The 25,916-nt window shown below is 49.4% G+C and overlaps 1 protein-coding gene across 1 annotated transcript in view; it reads left to right on the top strand.

Moving 5' to 3' along the window:
* Positions 1-14,511, top strand: part of LIMD2 (LIM domain containing 2) — a 28,999-nt gene extending 14,488 nt beyond the window's left edge. The window contains exons 2-6 of the mRNA XM_074979010.1: positions 1,181-1,322; positions 2,882-3,000; positions 12,085-12,129; positions 13,027-13,166; positions 13,653-14,511. Of these exons, the coding sequence (XP_074835111.1) occupies positions 1,181-1,322; positions 2,882-3,000; positions 12,085-12,129; positions 13,027-13,166; positions 13,653-13,812 (606 nt within the window). The 3' untranslated portion in view covers positions 13,813-14,511. The remainder of the gene's footprint in view (positions 1-1,180; positions 1,323-2,881; positions 3,001-12,084; positions 12,130-13,026; positions 13,167-13,652) is intronic.
* Positions 14,512-25,916: the final 11,405 nt, after the last annotated feature.

Here is a 25,916-nt window from a genome sequence, read left to right on the forward strand (position 1 = left end):
GTAGGGGGGAGGCTAAGGGAGTGTGTGGGGGGGTTGAGGGGTAGTTGGTGTGTGTGTGTGGAGGGGGTTTGAGGGGGTAGATGGGTTGTGTGTGTGGAGGGTGGGAGTTGAGGGTGTGTGTGTGGAGGGCGGGGGTTGAGGGGTGTGTGTGGAGGGCGGGGGTTGAGGGGTGTGTGTGGAGAGGGGTTGAGGGGGTAGCTGGAGGGTGTGTGTGGAGGGCGGGGGTTATGGGTGTGTGTGGAGGGGGTTGAGGGTAGCTGGAGGGTGTGTATGGAGGGCGGGGGTTATGGGTGTGTGTTGAGGGGGGTTGAGAGGGTAGCTGGAGGGTGTGTGTGGAGGGCGGGGGTTGAGGGGGTAGCTGGAGGGTGTGCGTGGAGGACGGGTTGAGGGGGTAGCTGGAGGGTGTGCGTGGAGGGCGGGGGTTCTGGGTGTGTGTTGAGGGGGGGTTGAGAGGGTAGCTGGAGTGTGTGTGGAGGGTGGGGGTTATGGGTGTGTGTGGAGGGGGTTGAGGGTAGCTGGAGGGTGTGTATGGAGGGCGGGGGTTATGGGTGTGTGTGGAGGGGGTTGAGCGGGTAGCTGGCGGGTGGTGTTGAGGGCTGTGAGGAGAGGAGGAGGTGGGGCAGTGGAAGGGCTGCAGACATGCTAAGGGGTGCAGAGGGAAGAGACTGCGGAGTGCGTACGAGTGGGACTTTGAGGGGGGTAGTCGAAGTTGGTGAGGATGAGCAGGTGTATGGGTGTTGGAAGTGTATGGTGGGGAGTGGGGTTGAAGATGTGGAGTCCTGGTGAGGTGTGTGAATGGGACATTAGGGGTGTGTAGAGGGCACGAATTAGAGGTGCTTGGGAGGGGATAGTTGGTAGGTGTGTGTGGAGAACAGGGGACGACAGGTGTGAGAGGAGGGGGTGGTTGAAGGTGTGAGGGCCTGGGGAGGGGTGTGTGGAGAATTGGGGGCTGAGGGGTGGGATAGGTGAGAAACTTGGGCTTTCTGCACATCGTGGCAGCTCTTTCCCCATTCGTTGTGCTCTCACTCTCTGGACATGTTTTGGGGCAGTGGGATGAAGTTCCTGTGACCCCCCAGAACAGGCAGATTATGCTCTGCCCCCCAACTGGAGGGGGTTTGCATGAGGGTGGCAGGACACTGATGCAATTGTTGCTCTGCCATCTATTATGTTTCCTCTGAAGGTCTCTCCAGCCTTGAGCATCTCCTTGGTGCTGAGAACATCCTGTCTCCAGAGGGTCAATCCCTTGACTAGGGCCAAAGCAGCCTGGCTTGTCACTTGGCTACACCCTAGCCACAGCCTCAGCTGGAGCTTGGCAGAGCCTGGTAAGAGCTTTATTTCTCTTTCAGCCTTGGTTCTGATTGGAGCAGGAAGCTTCTCAGTAGGCCCAAAGGCACCTTGGATCATCCTAAGGAGAGGGCCCAGTTTCTCCAGGACAGGTGCCGTAGGACAAGCCCAGAAAAGGATACTGAGCCCCTTAAGGTGGATCTGGATTAAGAACCCCCTTGTCAGGGGCTGTTTGGATCCAGGGTTCTGGTTCTGGCGGGCAGTGGCTGGCCTGCTCTGACCCCACTGAGCATGTGTGTCTGGCCAAGTGTAACTCCGGCTGTGTGGCTCGGTGGAGCAGGAAATAACAAGCAAACCACAGAGGAGACAGGAAATGAGTTAGGTAAAATCAGATGCATGTGCTCTGGGGCTGCAATGCGTGGAAATCACATACACTCTGCCTGAGTATAGCTCACAGCCGGCAGAGTGGGGAGGTCTTGGCCACCTGGCCCTTTCTAGAGCTACAGCCAAGGGCCTGCCTGGGGCTGAAGCCAGCTCACCTGCCTCCTCCTAGGTCAAAGTCAAGGGCTTTAGCTGGGGGTGTGAGTCCAGTTTTCCTGGTGCTCTCAGCACTAGAGCTCATAAAGCCATACACAGTCTGTGTGTGTCTGTTTTTTCCCCATGGCTTAGTCTGTCTCCACGTCAGTCTCTTCTCCCCACAGACAGATCACTCACAACTCTCTCCCAGGTGTGTTTAATGTCCCTTTGATCAATAGGCAGAACAGCTACGTGACCCTGGCCTGGAGCCTGGACATAGCATCTGCTCTGCTAGCAGCTCAGCCATCACTTTCTCTTATTTATTTGTGGCATCTAGCAGCTCCAGCACTTGGCCCCCAAATGTACCTGGGGAGGCTATTATCAGGAGCCATTGTGTTTTTCCTATTTCCCCTATAAAGTTAGCTGCCACTAGGAAAGGCCAGTGACCCAGTTCAGCCACAAGGGGCTCTCCCTCACTGCCTAGGTCACAGGCTGTGTTCATACAGTTACTACAGACCTGTATTACCAGCCTGTTACATAGCAGGTCCTCATTTGCAGAGAAGGTGCCCAGCGAACTGAGCTAAACTCAGCTCATGGTGGAACGAAGGTATTTAGGCACCTAACTCGCAAAGGAATTAGGGGCCTTTGTGAATCCTAGCTTCAGTGCTGGGGCTGGGACTTTCAAAGAAGCTTGGAAGAATTGGATGCCTACATCTCTGATTCCTTCACCATTCCCAGCCACTAGCTTGATCCTAGAAGGCCAGACCTTGGGGAGGAAGGAAGGTGTAGTCAGGAAAGGGACAGCAGGGAGGAGCTGAACCTCCCTGTCCCCAGCAACAAGCTACTGACCTATCACTATTGGGCATTTCCCCATGTCATGCCTGGGAAGTCTGAAGCTGCTGCCTCCCAGGCCTGCTCTGCATATTTCCCAGGGGACCCAGCTTGCAAATACACCTGCTCAGTGTCACGCACACAAGTTCTAGGCACAGATCCTGCAAACCTTGAACAAGAGGCAGCTTGTTGGGGCAAGGGAGCAGGTCTACCCTAACGAGCTGCGTGCCTCTTGACATTTCCTTCCCAGACACAGCCACAGCAGCCTGGCAGCATTGGGCCACTGTTGGCCTCAGGATTAAACCAAAACACGGAGGAGAAGGCACCATGTTCCAGGCCAACGGACCAGCCACTGCAACCTCCACTCACGTAAGTGTCCTCGCCCCAGGAGTTATTTCACTGAACAAGAGTGGAACCTGTGAGAGGTGAATTTCAGCTTCAAAGTGACTCTGTTTTTCTGTTGATTTATTCCTGGGGGCACTGAGCATGCCAGCCAGGCGCAGAGCTGTCTGAGCATGAGCTAGACACAGAGTGGTCCAGACCCATTTTCTCATCAATGTTGGTGATGTCAGGCCAGGGGTGGTGTGAGTGGGGGTTTGTCTTCACCGAGAGCAGCACAGCTGTCCCTTAGGTGTAGTTAATCCACCTCCCTGAGAGGCAGTAGCACTGTCAATGGGAGAAGTCCTCTGGTTGGCATGGCGCTGTCTATGTGGAGGTTAAGGTCAGTATAAGTACACTGCTTTGGGGTAAGGCTTTTCTCCACCCTGAGTGACACGGTGAAGTATATTTAGGGCTGTAGTGGTGATCTGGTTTGAGAGCTGTTACTGCAATGCTTAGTAAAGTAAGGAAGTGGTGGTGACATTACCCAGAGTACAGTCCAGACTGATTGCCAGCTGTGTCTCCCTTGACTTTAGAGGATAATCTGGGTTGTGGCCTCCACTACATTGTGCCAGGCACCAAGAACAGCTGAGAAATGCCTGCAAAGGCAGCTCCTGGAATGGGGCATTTCCAGCACATATTATATGAATTGTTGCTCCCAAATATGTTGGCGTGAGAGGGAGAAGAGGCAGTGCTGGGAAAGGCGAGGGGGTGGATGGAGAGAGGGGCTGTTCCAGACAGCAGGCACTGAAGAGAAGACTTTTGCAGTATCAGGCTATTGTGGGAGGACAGAGAGGAGGCAGAGAAGTGGGGAGGGAGGGGAAGGATAGACTGTCAGGTGGCTCTGAAACAGCAGCCAAGCCTGCAGTTAAAAAGACATAACAAGGATGGGTGAAACTGACATATTTTCATTACCCTGTTCATTACACGTTTCATGGAATTCACTGCTCCCTGAGCCAGGTTACCTTACTGAAAGACTTGCTAGAAGCTCGTTAATCCCTTGGTTTCTGAATGTTGTTTGAGAGATGAACTCTCTGGGCTTGATTCTCCATCTTCATCTGTGACACAGGCACTTACACCAGTTTTCCCACATCACACTGGGAATGACTCACAGCCGGGTTGCACTATTGTCGGTAACAAGCCAAGGTGCAAGATGTATCTCCTGGGGAGTTGCTGAAGCACTCAGCTTACAGGGAATACTGCTTACCAGCCCTTTGGGGAATCAGTCTCCAAACCACAACCCCTTCTCCGTGATATGGCTAAGCAGTGAGAACATGTGGAAGAGCGCTCCCTGTCTAGCGACTGTGCACAACCTATTTAAGCCAGATCACCCAGCCCCACATCAGCAGGTGCAGGGGGCAGATGTGAGCCCAGCACCTGCAGGCAGCTGGTTTGAGAGGCCCCTGGCCTATTGGCACTGCTGATTAGATCCCAGCATGTTTCTAAGCCTCTGCCAATTCCCTGCTTCCCTCTCTCTCTACTCCCCCAGTGTTCCCTGTAAGGTGAAAGCTTGTGTCCTCTCCTCATATCCTCAGGAGGGATTCAAATGCTGCCCAGCTGACTAGCAGAGCTCCCTCAGCTAGGTTTTTGTTTCTGCCAGTGGTGTGTATTCTCACATACCGTGAGGTACATAAAATAAATTATTCCACACTTGTATGAAAACTGAGAGGGAACATTGCCTCACCCCCCCACCTCCCAAAAGGAAGGGTTCAGCGGGGACTTGTGAAAGATTTTCTACCCGGCCTATTGCGCAGGCATTTCCTCGGCTGCCAGAGAAGTGGCACAGGCTGATTGCAGGGTAACCAATGAGCTGAGCAGCAGCAGAAGCCAGCTGGGGAAAGTTGGGGAACCTGCCTAGTGCCTTCCATCAGGGTAGATGCCTTGTCTTTCTACTGCAGATGGAGGTTCAAGTTCATTGACTGCAGGGTCTTAGGAAAGGAGTGCCTGCCAGTGGTGTGACGGACCCGTGCATTGACACAGTGTGTGAATAAAATTATCTATCTTAGATTCATGGATTCCCAAGCCAGATGAGACTACTGTGATCAACTTCCCTGACCCCCTACATCACACAGACTCTACAACTGCCTCCAAATCATTCCTAGAATCCAGTTATTAGAGAAGCATCTATCTTTGATTTAAAATTTGTGAGTGATGGAGGCGTGACTTGGATTCCTTTGTAAATTGTTCCAGTGGGGCAACATTAGAAATGTGTGCCTTATTTACTGGCTGGATTTGTCTAGCTTTTCCTGCCTGCTGTTGGCTCACGTTATCCCTTTCTCTGCTGGACTGAAGAGTTTTCTAATCCTTTAATTGTTCTCATGGCTCAGCTCTATGCCCTCTCCAGTCTGCCAGCATCCTTCCTGAATTGCCAATACCAGGACTGGACACAGACGTCCAGCAGCAGTTGCACGAGGGCCAAATACAGAGGTAAACTAACCTCTCTTAGTTTTTAAACTAAGAGGTGGGGGAAAGCCGATTGGTGCGGGGGAGCACCTGGATCGGACGGAGACTTCTCTTACACGAGGCTCCATAGACAGGGATTCCCTAGAAGTTAGTCAGATAGGGAACGTGGGAAATAATATATGGGCAAGATCAGATGTGAAACAATCGTGCATAAAAAAATCCACCACGTCTGTGAAAGGCGGACATATAAATAGTGGTAGTTTTCTAACATGCTTTTACACTAATGCTAGGAGTCTGTCTAATAAGATGGGTGAACTGGAGTACCTCATATCAAAGGAGGAAGTTGACATAATAGGCATCTCAGAAACATGGTGGAATGAGGACAATCAGTGGGACACTATCATACCGGGATATAAATTATATCGGAAAGACAGAACAGGTCGTGCGGGTGGCGGAGTGGTACTATATGTGAAGGATAATATAGAATCAAATGAAGTAAAAATCCTAAAGGAATCAAAATGTTCCATAGAATCATTATGGATAACAATTCATTCCTCTAATATGAATATGGCATTAGGAATATATTACCGACCACCTAACCAGGACAGTGATAGTGATGCTGAAATGTTAAGGGAGATTAGAGAGGCTATCAAAATAAAAAACACAGTAATAATAGGAGATTTCAATTATCCCCATATTGATTGGGTGCATGTCACCTCAGGACGGGATTCAGAGATTAAATTTCTTGATGCCTTAAATGACTGCTTCTTGGAGCAGCTAGTACAGGAACCCACAAGGGGAGAGTCGATTCTCGATCTAGTCTTGACTGGAACGCAGGATCTGGTCCAAGAGGTAACTGTTACTGGACCGCTTGGAAATAGTGACCACAATATAATAACTTTTAATATTCCTGTGTTGGGAAGAACACCGCAGCGGTCAAACACTCTGGCATTTAATTTCAAAAAGGGGAATTACACTAAAATGAGGAAGCTAGTTAAACAGAAACTAAAAGGTAGAGTAATTAAACTAAAATCCCTGGAAGCTGCATGGAAACTGTTTAAAGACACCATACTAGAGGCCCAACTTAAATGTATACCCCAAATAAAAAAACACAGTAAGAGACCTAACAAAGAACCACCATGGCTAAACAGCCATGTTAAAAAGGCAGTGAGAGAGAAAAGGGCAGCTTTTAAAAAGTGGAAGTCAAATCCTAGTGAGGAAAATAGAAAGGAACATAAACACTCCCAAATTAACTGTCATAGGCTGCGTCTACACGTGCACGCTACTTCGAAGTAGCGGCAGTAACTTCGAAATAGCGCCCGTCACGTCTACACGTGTTGGGCGCTATTTCGAAGTTGAAATCGACGTTAGGCGGCGAGACGTCGAAGTCGCTAACCCCATGAGGGGATGGGAATAGCGCCCTACTTCGACGTTCAACATCGAAGTAGGGACGTGTAGACGATCCGCGTCCCGCAACATCGAAATTGCTGGGTCCTCCATGGCGGCCATCAGCTGGGGGGTTGAGAGATACTCTCTCTCCAGCCCTTGCGGGGCTCTGTGGTCACCGTGGGCAGCAGCCCTTAGCCCAGGGCTTCTGGCTGCTGCTGCTGCAGCTGGGGGTCCGTGCTGCATATACAGGGTCTGCAACTAGTTGTTGGCTCTGTGTATCTTGCACTGTTTAATGAAAGTGTGTCTGGGAGGGGCCCTTTAAGGGAGCGACTTGCTGTTGAGTCCGCCCCGTGACCCTGTCTGCAGCTGTGCCTGGCTCCCTTATTTCGATGTGTGCTACTTTGCCGTGTAGACGTTCCCTTGCTGTGCCTATTTCGATGTTGGGCTGAGCAACGTCGAAGTTGAACATCGACGTTGCCAGCCCTGGAGGACGTGTAGACGTTATTCATCGAAATAGCCTATTTCGATGTCGCAACATCGAAATAAGCTATTTCGAAGTTGGGTGCACGTGTAGACGTAGCCATAATGTAGTAAGAAAAGCCAAAAAAGAGTTTGAGGAACAGCTAGCCAAAAATTCAAAAAACAATAGTAAAATGTTTTTTAAATACATTAGAAGCAGGAAGCCTGCTAAAAAAGCAGTGGGGCCCTTGGATGATAAAGATATAAAAGGAGTGATCAAGGAAGACAGTGCCATTGCGGAGCGATTAAATGATTTCTTTGCTTCAGTCTTCACGGCTGAAGATGTTACAGAGGTTCCTAAATCTGAGCCAGCCTTTTTAGGCGACAAATCTGAGGAACTCACTCAGATTGAAGTGACATTAGAGGAGGTTTTGGAATTAATTGATAAGCTGAATAGTAACAAGTCTCCAGGACCAGATGGCATTCACCCAAGGGTTCTGAAAGAACTCAAATGTGAAATTGCGGAGTTATTAACAGTGGTTTGTAACCTATCCTTTAAATCCACTTTGGTACCAAATGACTGGAAGACGGCCAATATAACACCAATATTTAAAAAAGGCTCTAGAGGAGATCCTGGCAATTATAGACCGATAAGTTTAACATCAGTACCAGGTAAATTAGTAGAAACACTAGTAAAGAGTAAAATTGCAAGGCACATAGAAGAGCACGAATTGTTGGGCAAAAGTCAGCATGGTTTCTGCAGAGGGAAGTCGTGTCTGTCTAATCTATTAGAATTCTTTGAAGGGGTTAATAAACATGCAGACAAGGGGCACCCAGTGGACATAATATACCTAGATTTCCAGAAAGCCTTTGACACGGTCCCACACCAAAGGCTTTTATGTAAATTAGGTGGTCATGGGATAGGAGGAAAGGTCCTTTCATGGATCGGAAATTGGCTAAAAGACAGAAAACAAAGGGTTGGAATAAATGGTAAATTTTCACAATGGAGGGGGGTAACTAGTGGTGTTCCCCAGGGCTCAGTCCTGGGACCGATCCTGTTCAACTTGTTCATCAATGATCTAGAAAATGAGGTAAGCAGTGAGGTGGCAAAGTTTGCAGATGACACCAAGTTGTTCAGGACAGTCAAAAGCAAAAGGGATTGTGAAGAACTACAAAAAGATCTCAGCAAACTGAGTGATTGGGCAGCAAAATGGCAAATGAAATTTAATGTGGGTAAGTGTAAGGTAATGCATGTTGGAAAAAATAACCCAAATTACACATACTACATGATGGGGTCAAATTTAGCTACGACAGATCAGGAAAGGGATCTTGGAGTTATAGTGGATAGTTCTCTGAAGACATCCACGCAGTGTGCAGCGGCAGTTAGTAAGGCAAATAGGATGTTAGGAATTATTAAAAAAGGGATCGATAATAAGACAAAAGATATCATACTTCCCCTATATAAAACTATGGTACGCCCACATCTCGAGTACTGCGTGCAGATGTGGTCTCCTCACCTCAAAAAAGATATATTGGCATTAGAAAAGGTTCAGAAAAGGGCGACTAAGATGATTAGGGGCTTGGAAAGGGTCCCATATGGGGAGAGGCTAGAGAGACTGGGACTTTTCAGTTTGGAAAAGAGGCGATTGAGGGGCGATATGATAGAGGTATATAAAATCATGAATGGTGTGGAGAAAGTGAATATAGAAAAATTATTTACCTTTTCCCATAATACAAGAACTAGGGGACACCAAATGAAATTGATGGGTAGTAGGTTCAAAACTAATAAAAGGAAATTTTTCTTCACACAGCGCACAGTCAACCTGTGGAACTCCTTGCCCGAGGAGGCTGTGAAGGCCAGGACTCTATTAGGGTTTAAAAAAGAGCTTGATAAATTTTTGCAGGTCAGGTCCATAAATGGCTATTAGCCAGGGATAAAGTATGGTGCCCTAGCCTTCATAACAAGGGCAGGAGATGGATGGCAGGAGATAAATCACTTGTCTTCTGTTCTCCTTCTCTGGGGCACCTGGCATTGGCCACCGTCGGCAGATGGGATGCTGGGCTTGATGGACCTTTGGTCTGACCCAGTATGGCCATTCTTATGTTCTTATGTTCTCTGCTCCTGCTTGAGATACCCTGGTGTATCTATCCTAGGATCACACTGTCCTTGGTCACAGCTTCCCACAGGGTGTTCATGTTCAGGTGCTTAACCACCATAACCCCCAAGCTTCTCCTGTCCTGTAAGGATGGGCTCTAATCTCTGTGCCTAGATGTGCATATGCATATAACGATATTAAAACGCATGTTGTTTGCTTGGGCCCTATTTACAGGGCTATCCTTCCCCATCACAGAATATGTAACTACTGTGCATAGGAAACCTGAAAATTTGGTTCCCCCATTCTGTGGTTCTGCTTCATCCGAAGAGGCTGTAATTAACTTAGAAGTGACAAAGCCTGCTGGAGCTATTAGCAGAACACCGACCCTGTGAAAGAGCCGTTCGGGTGGGAATGAACCCATCTAACAGGCATTTGCCAACCCCAGTCAGTCAGTTTCTCAGTTGACTGTGTTAGTCAACAGGGTCGTAGGATAAAAGTTGCTTTAAAATATTTCTTTAGTGTGTTGCTGAAGATGTGGAAAAAGTACCCAAAAAGTTAGAGTTGCTTAAGGGGAGGTGGGAAATGTACGTAAGTACAAATCACTGGTGCCCCTCGTTTTATTTTTTTATCTTTCTGTTAAATTTTTGTTGTGTGTGTTTGTTTTCATCAGAATTTCCAGATCTGAAGGAGTGGGTCTGCCCCACGAAAGCTCAGAAATCATTTTGTTAGTATTTAAAGTGCTACAGGCCTGCTCTTTTGTTTTTCACAAGTCATTTTCCAGAAGGACACCGGTGACCTGTGCTTAAGTACTCCTCCCTCACCCCCCAGCAGCTCTACTTGTAGTCAGGTAACTTTTGGGTACTTTTCCCACCTCTGGTGAAGACTTTGTTTTCTTTAAGGTCAGTGATAGAACTATTAAATAATGGACGGCCAAGACCCTGTTCCTACTGGGCTCCATGGCAACCCCACCCACTCCTTGACAAAGTCCCTGTTTACAGTTACATTTGACAACTGATGAGCTGGCTGGGTGTTAACTCATTTACTGTGAGCCGTGTTATTATTATTAGGGTTCTAGTTTGTAAATGAAAATGTGCTGGTCAAATGCTTTAGCAAAGGCTTACGGATCTGTTGGCCTGGACTGGGGGGGCACCAGAGGTCATGGCACCCCCGTGATTATGCATCAGCACTACAGAACCCCCTGGGGACAGATACTTCAGCAGGGGCACACCTGAAGGCAGCAGTCAGGGCTGGGATAGCTGCACTTGCTCCACAGCCCTTGTATAACAGGGCATGTACAAAATTGGCCACATCCCCTGTGTCCGTGCCCTGACTCCTCCAGCGCAGGGATCGTTCTGGCCTTATGTAGCTCCTTGTTGGTGCGTTACATGCTGAATATTGGAATGGGGCGTACACTGAGCTGAGTCTGGTGGTTATTACAGCAGATGCAGGCTAATTACGTGATGGTGGTTGCAGCAGATACATTGTTATGTACTTTGATACCACAAACACTACTTATCCTCCTCACTGGCTAGTTTGAATTAGCACTGTGGGTGCTAATATGTTCTGTCCCGATGCTGGGCTTTTGCCCAGAGCATGAAGTGGTTGAGCCTTTTGGTGGCAGGCAGCGGGATCAGAACAAGGAAATCCACAATGAGCTGCAGTCTAATGCAGGTGGAGTTGAATAATGTCTGTGCTAGGGGAGGGGCAGGAGCTAGTGAGGATGACCAGCTTTGTGGCTGATACAGTGGATGAAGCTTCTGGTGCTCCAGGTTCAATTCCCTGCTGTGCTACAAGCTCCCTGACTGACCTTGGGTGAGTCACTTGACCTGTCTGTGCTCAGTTCCTCATCTGTAAAATTCAGATAAGGAGACTTTATTTTTCTCACTCATCAGCTGGCCTCTCTAGCGAGAGTGTGAACTCTTTGGGGAAGCAGCTGTGTGTGCAGTGCCTAGGGCTAGGGGCCTGAGCTCAGTTGCAATACCTAGGCATGACAGTAATACAACTAAGTGATGTCACTTGCCTCTTTATGGGCTGCAGCAGTGGGTGCATATTGCAACAAGCATCATTTTCCACCCCCTGGATCAAACACGGCTGTCATATGCTTAGGTCTGGTCTAATCTGTCTCAGTAGGACATCTCTGGTATTTCTGTGTGATGAGGCTCCGCAGGTAGGGCAGAGCTTGTTTAGCTGGTAGAGTGGGGTGAAGCATCTAGGCCCAGCACTCAAGCCCTGCAGTGTCTGAGAATTCAGCTGCTGAGAGCTATGGCTGCCTGTCTGGCACCTGTGCTGATGTGGGGGCTGCGTGTCCCAAAGACCTCAGGTCCCAGTTAGGGGTCAGACTAAGCACCAGACTTCTTGAGAGCGGGCACAATGTGCTGAGCCCTGGAGAATGTGCTCCTGATGGCGGGGGCTGAGTGTGTGAAAATTCTGACCGAAGCATGCCAAGTGCCCTCTAGTGGTAATTCTAGTTCCTCCTTAGGAAAGGAAATACCCATTGGACTACATTACCCAGAAGCCTTAGGAGGAAGTTGGCTGTTTCTGAATGGAGAGTGAAAAAATGCAGCCTGGTGGGCTTATAAAACTGACCTCCCTCCCAAACATACCGGATCTGCTAGTCAGAGAAAAGCCAGCTCTTGGCCATCCGGCCTGCCCCGTCTCCTGCCGCATGTTGGGTGAAGGGTTCACTCGCTCTCTCACTTTTGATTTCTCTTCCTCCCTCCCATTTTAGGAGGCCATGAGCAGCTCTGGTGGCAACACAGTGCAACGTTCCAAGGTACTTGACACACACGAGCCTCTCATCCTGAGTCCCAGCACCAGGGCGACTGCGATGGGCTCAGAACAAGGAGGCGTAACTCAAAGGCAATGGCTAGGGCAGGGTGGCATTTGCTCAGGAAGTGCCCTAGGCTGTGTATGGAAAGAACAGATTGCAAGGCAACTGGTACCCACATCCCTTTGTGCTATGTGCCTGTAACCACTACCTGTGGGGCTGGGCTAGGTTGGCACTGGGATGGACCACTCCCAAGAGGCACTAGATACAAGGAAGGGGGTAGATGCCTCTGATAAGCACACCCCCCAATGGTCCGGCATTCAGGATCATTTGAAATACTAATAATGACCCTATGGGAGAACTGCAGTGGCGGCCAGCCACCTGTGTTTCCTGGATGCTGTCAGATGCTGAGTGGCTCAACTCTTCCCTTTGTGACTAGAGTCCTAGCAAATTTACAGCCATGCAAAATGCATCACAGATTGCAAAATCTGATCTTTTGTGTGCTTTTACTTTATACGATGCCCATTTTGCAGAGGCAGACCAGCTTTTCTCACATTGGGGACCCCCACCCAACAGGGAAACGTAGGGGTGATTGCAAGGTTGCCAGCCTTACGTCTGTGCTGCTGCTCTGCCAGCTGCCCAGCTGTGAAGGCAGGACCATGCAGATGTAAAGGCAGCAGAAGTGCTAAAACACTTCCTCCAACGACCTTGTGACTCCCCAGTCACTCCTTTTTATGTCAGGCCCCCTACAGATCCAACACTGTGAAGTTTCTGCTTGAAAGTGCTGAAATCACAAAATTTATGACTTTTAAAACCCTGTGACCACGACATTGACGAAACTGAATCCTGCATTGGGTAGGGCCCTGCTCAGGATGATCTCCCTTTGGTTTCTGTGTTTCTCAGTCATTCAGCCTGAAAGCTCAGGTGAAGGAGATGTGCACCACCTGCCAGAAACCCGTCTACCCGATGGAGCGGCTGGTGGCTGATAAATTTGTCTTCCATAATGCCTGCTTCTGCTGCAAGCACTGCCATGCCAAACTGAGGTGAGGAGGGGGCTGGGCTCAGGGTGGGTGGAGGGGGAGGGAGGGGAGTGTTGGTTGGGTGGAGCCCAAGCCCACTGGAGTTGCAGCCTTTTGTTCGGATTCAGGATCAAGTGCTTGAACAGTAAGAATTGCAAGACTGCACAGTTTTGACAAGCTGCCTTGGGGCAAGGCACAGCACTGGCCAGAGCTCCCCAGGGGCTGCCATAATTCTCAGGAGGACCAGAACGCTGTTGTGACCAGAGTGGCATGCCCTGATATCCTGGCCCGGCTGGAGCACGGGTATTAAAGGAAGAAACTTGAATGCTGGTTGAATGCAACCAGCAGGCCTCAGAGCACAGCCACGCAAACCCACCCTGCCTCATTCTCCCTTTTAAAGGCCCTTCCTTGCCTGTACTTTCACTGTCAGAGTTGCCGTCGGGCCCCTTGTTGCATGGGGCTGGCCCCCTTCAGCCCTGGGCCCACTAATCTATATCTCCTTCCTTTCAGCCTGGGCAGCTACGCGGCTCTGCATGGTGAATTCTACTGCAAGCCCCATTTCCAGCAGCTGTTCAAGAGCAAAGGCAACTATGACGAGGGCTTTGGGCGCAAGCAGCACAAGGAGCTCTGGGTGCACAAGGAAGTGGAGAGTGGGACCAAGACAGCATGATGGGGCAGATGCTCGTGTCCCCCCCACTCTGAACCCAGCAGCAGCAACGTGAAGGGTAAAGCTGAACTGAGGGCTGACTGAGCTGCTGTAAAGCAAAGACAACTGCAGGTTGGCAGGGGTCAGGCAGTTGCTACATGGCCAGGGTGACGTGTCCTTTGGAAGGCAAAGGACCTGACGGGGATGGGAAGGTTCTGGGAAGCCCAGCCTCAGGGGACATGGTTGGAAGAGCCTACCTGAATTGTGCAGGAGCCTTGAGAGCAGGTGCTCAAGGGGAAAAGTCAGGCCTGGCCCAGGCATACATGGTGAATCTGTTAACATCCTTGCAGAAATCAGCACACAGCCGCTCATCCCCCAGAAGGGCAAAGTGCATGCCCTTGAACTCCTGATCTCATCACAAGTTCCAGGGGATCTGTAGAGCCAGGTCATGTTGGTGAGCTCTCCTCCCTGCACCCTCCTAGCTGGGGCTGATATGGTGAGAAACCGGGGGACTTGCTCTTTGCTTTGCAGCAGCTCAGGTCAGCTGGGGTTGTTCAGCCTTCACGATGTTGCCCTGTGACTGTTTGTTTTTAATGTTGTCTGTTTGGTTTTTCTATTTGCCTTTGATTGGTACGTTCTGCGCCGGAGCCCAGGAGGGCGGCTTGCCGCACCAGGCCGCGGCCACACGCTTTTTGGGATTATTTTTATAATACAAGTTTTCTGAGTCTTGCCTGCCTCATTTTGTCTTCTGCGGGCAGGGGGGCATCAGAGCTGTTGAGGGGTGTGACTGCCTCCTGCTGGCCAGATGCTAGCACCAACTACCTCAGATTACCCCCACCTCTGTCAGCCACATGGGCGGGGGCAGGTGTGTAATCCCTTCCTGGGATTCATACCAGAACCTTTCAGGTAGCAGTTCTATCCATGAGACACTTGTTTATATTCATCTTTTGTACTTTGACCTAGTTTCTATTTTTTGTAGGACTCCTTTTTTGATTTTGAGGTCATTCAAGATCTCCTGGTTAAGCCAGGACAGTCTCTTAGTATGCTGCATATCTTTTCTATGCAGTGGAATAGTGTACTTGTGTGCCCTTAACAATATCTCTTGGCAGTATTTCAAACTGTTTTCCCTTAGTCTTGCTTCCCATGGGACCTGAGTTTGCTAAATTTGGCCTTCTTGAAATCCAGTCTTTATTTTGCTGTTCTCCCTTCTACCATTCCGTAGAATCATTTTCATCATTTCATAATCACTTTCATCCAAGCTGCCTTCTACTTTCAGATTCACAACCAGTTCTGCCCTATTTCTTAAAATCAAATCTAGAACACTCTAGGAGCTTTTTTTTTCACCTTTTGAGATAAAAAATTGTTTCCAATACATTCCAATAACTTGTTAGATAATCTGTGTCCTGCTGTGTTATTTTCTCAACAGATGTCTGGATAGTAGAAGTCTTCAATCACCACCAGGTCCTGGGCTTTTTATTAGTCCAAAAAAAAAAAGGCCTTATCCATCTCTTTTTCCTTACCTACAAACTCTCAACAAGTGTCACATGTCCCACTCAACCTCAGTCCATGTATATACATTTTTAATGCATAAGGCAACACCTCCTTTTCCTCTTCTAGTCCTTCCTGAGCAAGCCTTCTATGCCAATATTCCAATCAGGTGTCTTGGCCTACCAAGCTTCTGATACCAACTATGTCATAGTTGTGTTTATTAACTGCTATTTCAAGTTCTTCTTGTGTATTCCCAATATGTCTTGCACTTGAATACATACAACTAAGATGCTGATCTAATTTTTGCCCCACAGTTTTGCCTTGTCTCCTTTATCCAGGCTATCAAAGCCCATACTCCATCCCCCTCTGACCCCCCCAGTTTCTGATCCATCTTCTAGGTCTCCCTGTTTTTCAGTTAACTGTGAACTTTGGTTGCCTCCCCTGTCAAACCCTAGCTTAAAGGCCTCTGCAGTAGGTTAGCCAGTTTGTATTGAACTACTCTCTTCTGCAATAGGATCTACCTGTCTCCTCTTAGCTGCCTTCCTTCTTGGAAGAGCATCTTGTGGTCAAGGAAGCCAAAGTCCTGGCAACATCCTCTCCAGAGCCAGACATTTCACCTCTAAGACCCATCTGTGTCTGCTTGCCCCCTGCCCACCTTTGGCAGAAGGATCAGAAAGAACAGTGCCTGCACCCTACGCTCCCTCAGCTGTTCACCAAGAGCCCTGCAGTCAGTTTTGATCTGTTCAAGATCTCCCTTTACAGTCTCATTAATGCCCACAAGGATGAGCAGCAGGGGGTAGTAGTGAGTCACAATTCCTCCATATCATCTCTGATATGGGTCTCTGACGCAGGGCATTACTCCCTCGGCGTCAAGGCAGGGCAACAGCTGGGTACCTCCATTCCCCTCAGAAGAGCATCTCCAATCCCCTTTAGCCCGTGGCTCCTCCTGGCAGTGGGGCGGGGGGGTGGTGCGGGGGCTGCAGCCTTCTCACCCATAAGGATACATGGTTTTTTTTTCTCCTGCAGGGGAGTGATTCCTCTTTGCTCATCTCCAGCGCAGCCTAATAGCTCTCTAGGACCACAGTGGGTAGGTGGCGAGTGGGGTGGACATCTGCCTGCTGCCAGAAGTACCCAGCTACCTGTGCCACCCCTGGGATAGTGCAGTCTCCTTCTCCACCAATGGTAGCCCAGCAGTCCTCTGCAGCTGGCCAGCTTCCTCATCTTGTATGTCCCCACATGAATACCCCCCAAGTAACTCTCTATGTACTGATGCTCCTCAGCCTACCACCTGCTGCCTGTAGCTCTGCTGCCTGACACAGTCCACCAGCCGGCACCTGGCATATTGGATGGTGCCCCCCACGCCTGGATTTCTGTACGTAGGCAATGAAAGCCACAGTCTGCAAAACCCCATCAGGATCAGCATAGCAGCAGCTGAGGTGGGGGGCAGGCTCTCTGGCTACAAGTGCTGGGAGAGGAGCCTGCAGCAGTGTTGACACAGACAATATGGCCCTTCTTAACCACACGGGTTGTACTAGGCCTCCCTCCCCTATTTATGGTCCCCTGGTTGCTTAGCCTCCGGCTTCTAAGGCCTTCTCCGCTGAGTCAGCCTTACCCCTTTGTTAGCCACAGAGGGGCCAGCTGATCAGCAGGCTGATTGAGAAAACAAAAGCTTAAACAGTCCCAAACCCAGGAAGCCCAAGTGCCATATTCTGCTCCACACTGAGGCCGCCCACACCCCAAGCTGCTTTCTGAGGAGCTCAAGGTACCTGCTGCCTGCAGCTGCAGGAGGCAAGTCATGAGCCTGCTCCTCATCATAAAAATGTGGTGGGGTGGGGGGAGGGCAGCCCCAGTTCCTAGGGGCAGTGGCGAGGCACCATCAGTGAAGGGGCTAGGGCAGTGTGGGCCAAGGGCAGAGACTCCCCTCTAGCTACCCAGATTTGTTGGGGTGAGCTACATGTAGGGGTAGGGAGGTGGCACTTTAAACAGCTCCTTTTGGGTCTTCTGAGGTGAGGGGGGGGGGTAATGAGGCTGCCCCCCCCCCCCCCCCCAGGCTAGTCTGGCCAGTGCTGGGTCCTATGCACATGGCTGAAATTCTCAGCGCTAGGTTAGCCAGGGCCTGAGCTAACAGGGCCATGCTGGGTTTGGTGAGGCCAGAGTGCTTGCACTCTTCAGCCACCCCCAAATGGCTGGGTGAATGATGCCAGTTCTGCAGCTGTGGCTGAGGATTGGGCAACTGGCTGGGGGGGGGGGGGGGCCCAGCTGCAGCATGCAGCCCCTAGAGACACCACATGCACAGCTCTGCATATCTCCTCCATGCTACAGGGGCAGCGCCTTGGCCTACGCAGGCCTGCTGAATGGCTGACATCTGTCTAGCAGAGCAGCCCCAGATGCAATGCTGGGCCAGGGCAGCAGTACCGCTTGAACCTGGAGACTTTGGTTCTAGCAGCAGCAGCCTCTCCTGGTGCAGTTAAAAGCCACAGTGCTGGTAGTAGTGGTGGTGCAGGCGCAGCACCTTATCTAAGCAGCCAAAGGGAGACCGAGCACTAGTCCAGCAGGCCCCATTACACAAGCCCTGCGCTCTGGGCGTGCTGAGCCAGTACTGACTCATACACGCTCTGCAGCTGGCGCACCACTTGGGACAGGGCTGCACAGCACCCAGCCTGTGCCCTCCTAAGCAGCCAGCCAGCCCTCCCCCCACCACTCCGCCCCATGCCTTTGTTTGGGTTCAGCCGGTTGGCACTGGGGCAGCTGCAGTACTCAGCTCTGTCCCTGCTGTCAGTGCTGGCCAGTTACCTGGGCTCCACTGGGCAGGCAGGAAGAAAAGAACAGAGAGAGAAATGAAGTGTTCTGGGCAGAAACAGCCCTGCCTTGTACAGTCATCCATCCTGCTGAGCCACAGGGCAGCTGTTCCACCCACCGCTCACTGGGAGGCCCTTTTGGATTATTCCACCCAGAAATAAATGTTGGGGGGGTGGGGGTACCCCCCAATAGAGGCACAAGCTGCCAGCTTTGGGTGCTCTGCTAATTAGCTGGGTGGCATTGGAATGGCTCCTGAGGGACCACCTAAGTGCTCAGCTTACCAGGCGAAGTGCTGAGTGTGCAAGGCCACAGGCCTCACGTGGGAATAACGCAGAGCTGCAGCAAGGAGATGGTGTGGCTCAGCCTATGTCTACACTGCCATAAGAGACCTGTGGCAGGGTTTGGCTGGTGCAAATCAGTCAGGCTCACTGTTCAGGCCAAGGCTTCAGCCTGCACTCTGAAAACAGAGGGACTGGGGGAGACCAGTGCAAATGGCAATACTGTAATTTTTAGCCCTGCAACCAGAGCTTCCCAAGCCTGACCTCATCCCTCTTGGCTCACAGCCTCAGTAGGTCTGTTTTTTATTGCCGTGTAGACAATCCCCCTGTGCTTAGAGGCCTGACCAGTGAGATCAGACACCTGGGGTCTTGTCCCACATCTGCCACCAATTTGCTGGGTGATTTTGGGTCAATCCTTACCCAGCTCAGCACCTCTCTGCCCTCCCTCGTCCACCTGTTCTAGTTTGATTGATTGCAAATGCATCAGGCTAGGGCCTCTCTCGCTGTGCCGAGTCAAGGAGGCCATGTTCTCTGCTGGATACCTTCAACTGTAACAACGACACAGAGCTGGGCCGATAAACTCTTCACTTCACCAGGAGAGTCTGTTTCTAAAACCCATGCTATAAAAATGCCCCAGGTTCCCCATAGCCTCAGCCGAAACCAGGGGAGAGCAGGAAAGATTTTATTTGCTTTTCACGTTCTGTGAAGCTCATCTACCTTTCTTGGCTTGCACAATGGAAGCAGAGGAGTCAGTTTCACAGCCTGTTTCACTTCCTCCTGCTTGGCATGCACAGGACACTGTCCTCTGGGTTCCCAGCACTGTGGAGGAAAATCTGAGGGGTAGGAGACAGAGGGGCCACTCTGAAAAAACGCCTTCTCATTTTAGATTTTGCAACAGCTCCTGGAAAAGCAGAGCAAGGGTCAGGGAGCTTTGCTGCAATCAGGGCCTTAAGCTGATTAAAAAGTAGCCAGAAGAGGGATATTGCCCTTTCCTCCCTTGTTCAAGCAAATCCCAGTCCTGGTGTTTAATGGCAGCTGCAAACCCCACATTGCAGTGTTTGCTCTCCCTTTTCTGCTTGGGCAGGAAATGCTCCAGGGGCACAGGGTGATGAGCAGTGCACATGTGCAGAGAGAAATGGCAGAGCTGAGGTGAAGGCAGAGCCTTGGTCCCTGCTTCAAGGGGTAGGGTGGGAACAGGGACCAGTGATCACCCAGACAGGAGGAGCAGGCAGACCCATAATGAGTAGATGCCTCATGCAGGAGAGAGTTTGAAACCTCATTTCATAAAATGGGCAGAATGTATGAAGCAGCTGGAACCAGAAGCTGCCACAACGCCAGTCAGGACATGGCTTTTAGCTACGTTTGGAGCTCACAGGAATTTGGGGCAGACGGAGAAAACTGCACGTGGCTGGTCCCAGCCTAGAGAATAAGGGAGCATGTGTAAGGGGGATCTTGCTCCATGTTCAGCTGCCCGCCCCCCAGACTGAGGCCCTGCCCCCCTATGGGTACCCCAGGGTAGACAGACACTACCACACAAGTTGGTGAGGAGTTATGAAAGTCAGGGGAGCCCAGGGCTTGGAGTTAGGAAGGGGGGGTAACTTCAGCTCTGCTTCTTTCATCATCTCCCCTGGTGCACTTATAACCTGTCGAGATGCAGAAACCAACAAGCTTTCCTTTAGAGGATCAGCAAGAGCCAGGGACAGAGCAGACCAGCCTCCAAACCCTCCAATATTACCCAGCACACCCCAGGAAACACCAGGAGGGAAGTTTTATAGCAGACTCAAAACAATGGTTCTCATTTAGCACTGGTCAACAGCCAGAATGTGGGTCCATGCAGAGGAGAAAGCAGCATTAGGAGTCGGCTCTGGTCACTGTGTAAATGGGCTGCATGCACGGTTTTGTAAATAAAAGGTTGTTTCCCTGAGTAGAGCAGAAACAAAGAGAAAGCCATTTCCTGGCTCACAAATCCCCATCTCTACTCCTCTGTTCCCACTCAAGGTCATGCTTGCCTTCCAGCCCCTGCTTTCTGCCTCCAGCACACTGGGCCTGCACCCAAGATCCTAGGGTCTCTCCTGAGAAGCAGGGAAAATACTCTTAGCCCCTGCCCCAGCTGGGACACTGCTGCTTTTGCTACCTTAAAGGAATTCATTGCTTCTACTGTTGAGCTTAAGAAGTGGGACTGGCCCACCCAGAGGTTTCTACCAATTCTAAAGGCAGAAGGCCATTGTGAGCCCTGCATCCCCTGCTGTGGGGACAAGAGCAGAACTCTAAGGAAACATGCCCTCCCCTCCCCTTCCCACCTCACCATGTTGATTTTCTAGTGATGGCAAATTAACCCCCAGCCCTGGTATGTTGTTCCAAGGGTTACACATCCTCACTGTCCAACATTTGCACCTTATTTCTAGTCTGAATGCGTCTAGCTTCAACTTCCACCCATTCCATTGTATCAGAGGGGTAGCTGTGTTCCTCTGTGTCTGCAAAAACAAGTCGTCCTGGGGCACCTCATAGACCAACATATTTTGGAGCATAAGTCTTTGCCACGAAAACTTATGCTCCAAAATATGTTAGTCTATAAGGTGTCCCAGGACTTCTTGTTGCCATTGCATCTTGTTATGCTTTTGCCTGCACCATGAAAGAAGCCCCTGATTTCATTTCAGCTTTGGGGACAGTGCTCAATGTGTGAAATGGGGATGAGGCTAATAGAACTAGAAGAACTGTGACGAGCAGAAGCTGGTCTGTTGGAGGAGTCTTTTCTGTGGCTGGCTGTGGAAGACAGTTTCACATGTTGAGTGACCACCTGATTTTGAACCCCATCATCATGTGCCGCCAGTAGAAGCATGTGGTCAATCTTAAAGTTATAGGCATGTTTCAGACCCCTCCCCCTTCTGCTTGACTTACATGCTCCATGTCACGTTAACAGCTCATGCCACTCGAGGGCTCTTTATAGCTGGCAGTGCCTGCTTGATTTCATATCAAGCATGTTGTCCTTTCCCATTGCTGGACACGGGCTCTGAGCCCCTACGTTGAAGCATCTCTTCCTACCCTATTCCAGCTCCTCACAGCCTTTCTTGCTCACATAGTCTTGTAACATGATGCTAGATGGCTACTCATAATAGGTGCAGGCCAAAACCTGTAAGCAAGGAAAGGGGTCAGGATTTTTTGAGCCCCCCAAATTTGGCCAACTTTTAAAGAGCCAAGATCTATCATGGAATGTGGTCTCACTTCTCAGGAGGACGCCATCTCAGCAGGGACTAGTGCTGAAGGCTGTGGCACTTTGCGTGGCTTTTCATTTTAAACACCATCGCTGAGAGCTGGAAACTAGCCAGCCTCACCAAGAAGCAGAGAAAGTGCTTTTGTGCTCCCCTGCTGGAGCTGTAGCCATGCTGCACTAAGGGGATTCAGCCCGGTTGTGATAGGAAAAACTGGTCAATGCAAGAAGCCACGCTCATTTCAGCTCCACAACAGCAACGCTCGCCAAGTGGACCGAGAGCCAGGGGAAGAGAAAGGCTGCCTCGGTTCCTTACTCCAGGTACTTGTGGAGTCCAGACCCCAAAGCAGCCCAGAATCTGAGAATCAGAAAGGTGGTATATAATAGCTTTGCCTCCACGGCTCCTGGATGGGCCTTCTGGCTCAGTCCTGGGATCCAATACTGCTAACACATGAACACTTTCATGGCAGCTGATTTCATTCACAGGGTCTTTATGCTGCAGCTCAGTACAAGCCTCAAGCTTCCCTTCCCCTTTCCAGGCCTGCGTTTTGGCCCAGCAGAGAGCTTCAGACAGAGCAGAGCCAAGCCAAAGCACAAGACACTCTCTGGAAAGAAACATGAAAAGTGCTCCGGTTCTCAGCCACACAGGGTTCAGAGTGGGAAAAAAAAATGTAAGACTCCGCTAAATGTTTATACTGTTAAGATCTAACACTGAGTCACTAAAGCAGACAGGCACCTGGCGACAACTACAGCAACATGAGAACAGTACGTGAGAAGAAAGCCAACATTCCTTGACGTAACGTAATACACACCACACACAAACAACATTAAAGCCAGAAAACAAGTGTTCACAAATACAGGCGTTACTGTCCCACTAGAATCATCAGGAAGGGGGTATATAATGTAGCATTTTTAAAATGCATATTTGCCATGATCTCAGAGCAATTGACTGCTACATTCAATAGGAAACAACACAGTTCTATCAGGATAGGTCTACACAGCAAAGTTATTTTGAAATAACTATTTGAGCAGCTACATGAAGCAAATACTGTTTAAAAATAAATTCAAAATAGCGGTTGACTTATTTCAGAATTGGTAAACCTCATTCTATGAAGAACAGCACTACTTCAAAACGGAGGTCGTTAAGACAGGGAGGGAACAGAGTCTATTTTGAAATAAGCCATAGTGCAGCCAATGGCTCTATTTCAAACTAGCTATTTTGAAATAAATCATCTACACACTGAGCATAAGTGCTATTTCAAAATGCATGTGTGTGTGTGTAGCAGGGTTATTCTGAAACACTAATTCAGAACAGCTGTTCTGGAATAAGGCTGCTGTGTAGACATACCCACAGTGTTACTCATAGTGCTTACCTAATACTAGAAACAAAAGTTATTGAATTTATCAGCACTGTCCCTAGTCACTTTCATCCAGAGGTGGAAAAAGTACACAGAGTTACTTGAGTAAAAGGAACAAGTGGGAGTGTACTTAAGTACAGGCCACCAGCACACCCCCCCCCCCCCGGAAAACTACTTGAGTAAAAATATACACACATCACATCTTCATTGCGCTCACTACAGCTGCATGCACTTTTACTCAGGTAACTTTTGGAGTATTTTTCCCCCCCCTGCTTTCATCCCTTCTCTCCAGCCAGTTATTTTCTTCTTTATCTCTGCCGCCACGCATGCAAAAAGAAGGCAACTATTTTAGAAATCGGACAATAGGTCATCTAGACTTCGGCTGAAGCATCACATGACTCAGCACACAGGGACGGCAAGTGGGAAGTATGCTTCATCATCATCATACAAAGCTGTCAGTCATGTTTTCCTGATGCCAGGAAGAATGGAGCTACCAGTGTTGTGGGAGGGACAGAAAGGGTCTATTGTTCTAAAAAGGGAAAGAGAAGGTGGTGCCTGATTTTAGCGACATCCCTGGAGAGAGCAGGTTCTTCATTCTGCAAGAGCAGGGATCTAAGGATGCAGATTAGCCCTAGGAACAGTATTTTGTCCAGAGTACCATTCCCAACTGAAGAATACTCAGGAATGGGAAGTTCCCTGAGGACTAGACCACAGTAGAGTAGTACAAAGATATTGTCTGGCCACTCTGGAGACAGAAACCCTACAAGACAAGACAAGACAAGACAAGACAATAACTAAGGGGTGGCAATTTCTAGCACTGGGACCTGGGACAGCCTGTACTGCCTCCGTTGCGAAGGCTTTGGGACTGCCTGGCACTTTTTAAAATTCAATTGTTTCACTCTTGTAAGTGATATATCACATCATTAGTCTGTCCCCCACCCTTGCTTTACTCACATCCCACCACACTTTACTTCACAACCAACACCTAAATATGCGAATGAATTGCTTACTAGCTACGCCCTGCTTTGAGAAAAGCAATTCCAGAGGCACATGAGGCTCAGGGAAGCCAGGGCTCAAAGGCAGAACCTGAAGAGCAGTTTGGAAAGGCACCCGAAAGGCCAGGGACAATTTGAGCAATGAGGTTCCAAGTGAACACTACTGATGTCTGCTCTCGCCTGGAGTACTGCAAATGAAAGTCAGGCCTGGAGACCATTAGAACCACTGAGGGCAGTGGGAATTGGCATCTATGTCCTTTAGGCAGCTTCAAAAGTCTAACCACAGTTTCAAGCAAGTGCCAAGGAGACCACTGGATTCCTCCTCACTTTTGAGCCCAAGCTCCTGAATACACTTGCTAGTCCCGTGAAGTGTCCTAAGCACCGCGGGTTGGCTTCCCTAACTCTGGTTTATTTTCTTGAAGGACCAACAAGCAGCATTCAAGGGAAAACAATTCTGGAGATCAGCATTGTCTCTGGCTAAAACAAAAAAGCAGTCCAGGAGCACGTTAAAGACGAACAAAATAGTTTATTAGGTGAGCTTTCGTGGGACAGACCCACTTCTTCAGACCATAGCCAGACCAGACCAGACTCAATGTTTAAGGAACAGAGCACCAAAAATAGTAATCAAGGTGGATAAATCAGAAAAAAAAATTATCAAGGTGAGCAAATCAGAGAGTAGAGGGGCAGTCAAGAATTAGATTAAGCCAAGTATGCAAACGAGCCCCTATAATAACCCAGAAAATTTCCATCCCGGTTCAAACCACATGTTAATGTGTTGAATGTGAATATAAAAGAGAGTTCAACAGCTTCTCTTTTAAGAGCGTTGTGAAAATTCTTCTTCAGTAAGACTCAAACTTTTAAGTCATTAACAGAATGGCCCACTCCATTAAAATTCTGGCTGACCGGTTTGTGGATCAGGAGTGTTTTTATGTCTGTTTTGTGCCCATTAACTCTTTGTCTAAGAGAGTTTGAAGTCTGTCCAATATACAAAGCATCTGGGCATCGTTGGCACATGATGGCATATATGATGTTAGTCCGTCCCCCACCCTCGCTTTACTTACATCCCACCACACTTTACTTCACAACCAACACCTAAATATGCGAATGAATTGCTTACTAGCTATGCCCTGCTTTGAGAAAAGCAATTCCAGAGGCACGTGAGGAATGTGCCCGTCATTCTGTGAATAACCTGGTTAGGTCCAGTGATAGTATCTCCAGAATAGATATGTGGACAAAGCTGGCAGTGGACTTTGTTGCAAGGAAAAGTCCCAGGACTGGTGTTCCTGAGGTACGGACTGTGGCTGTTTGTGAGGATCCTCATCAGGTTAGGAGTTTGTCTGTAGGAGAGAACAGGCCTGTCACCCAGGGCCTTCTGGAGTGTGGCATCCTGATTGAGGGTAGGTTATAGGTCTTTAATAATTCGTTGCAGTGGTCTGAGTTGGGGGCTGTAGGTGATGACCAGTGGTGTTCTGTTCTTGGCTTTTTTGGGCCGTTCTTGGAGTGGCTGGTTTCTGGGTATGCATCTGGCCCTGTCGATTTGTTTTTTTATTTCTCCTGGTGGGTAATTCAGGTTTATGAATATTTGGTAAAGATCTTGTAGTTTTTGATCTCTGTCAGTAGGATCAGAGCAAATGCGATTGTATCTAAGGGCTTGACTGTAAACAATGCATCTAGTTATGTGTGCAGGATGGAAGCTAGAAGTGTGTAGGCAAGTATAGCGATCAGTGTGTTTCCAGTACAGTGTGGTACCGATCAGGCCATCCTTGTCTCTGGCTGTTTAGGGCAGGTGCCTGGCTGGCAGCATCTGACTGCCCTTTGTAGGTAAGAACTGCCCTACGTACTTCATGGGCTTTTCTAGGTTATGTCCTCTGAGAGCTCCAGCTGGGACTCAACAGCAGCCCCTCTCCCACACAGGTTGTCATAAACACATCACCTCAGGTCTCCACAAGGTATCAACATCAGAGTCCAGTCTCTCTTCCGAGCCCTTCACAGGATTGATCTC

Source organism: Carettochelys insculpta, chromosome 28, assembly GCF_033958435.1.
Source record: "Carettochelys insculpta isolate YL-2023 chromosome 28, ASM3395843v1, whole genome shotgun sequence".
Taxonomy (NCBI): domain Eukaryota; kingdom Metazoa; phylum Chordata; order Testudines; family Carettochelyidae; genus Carettochelys; species Carettochelys insculpta.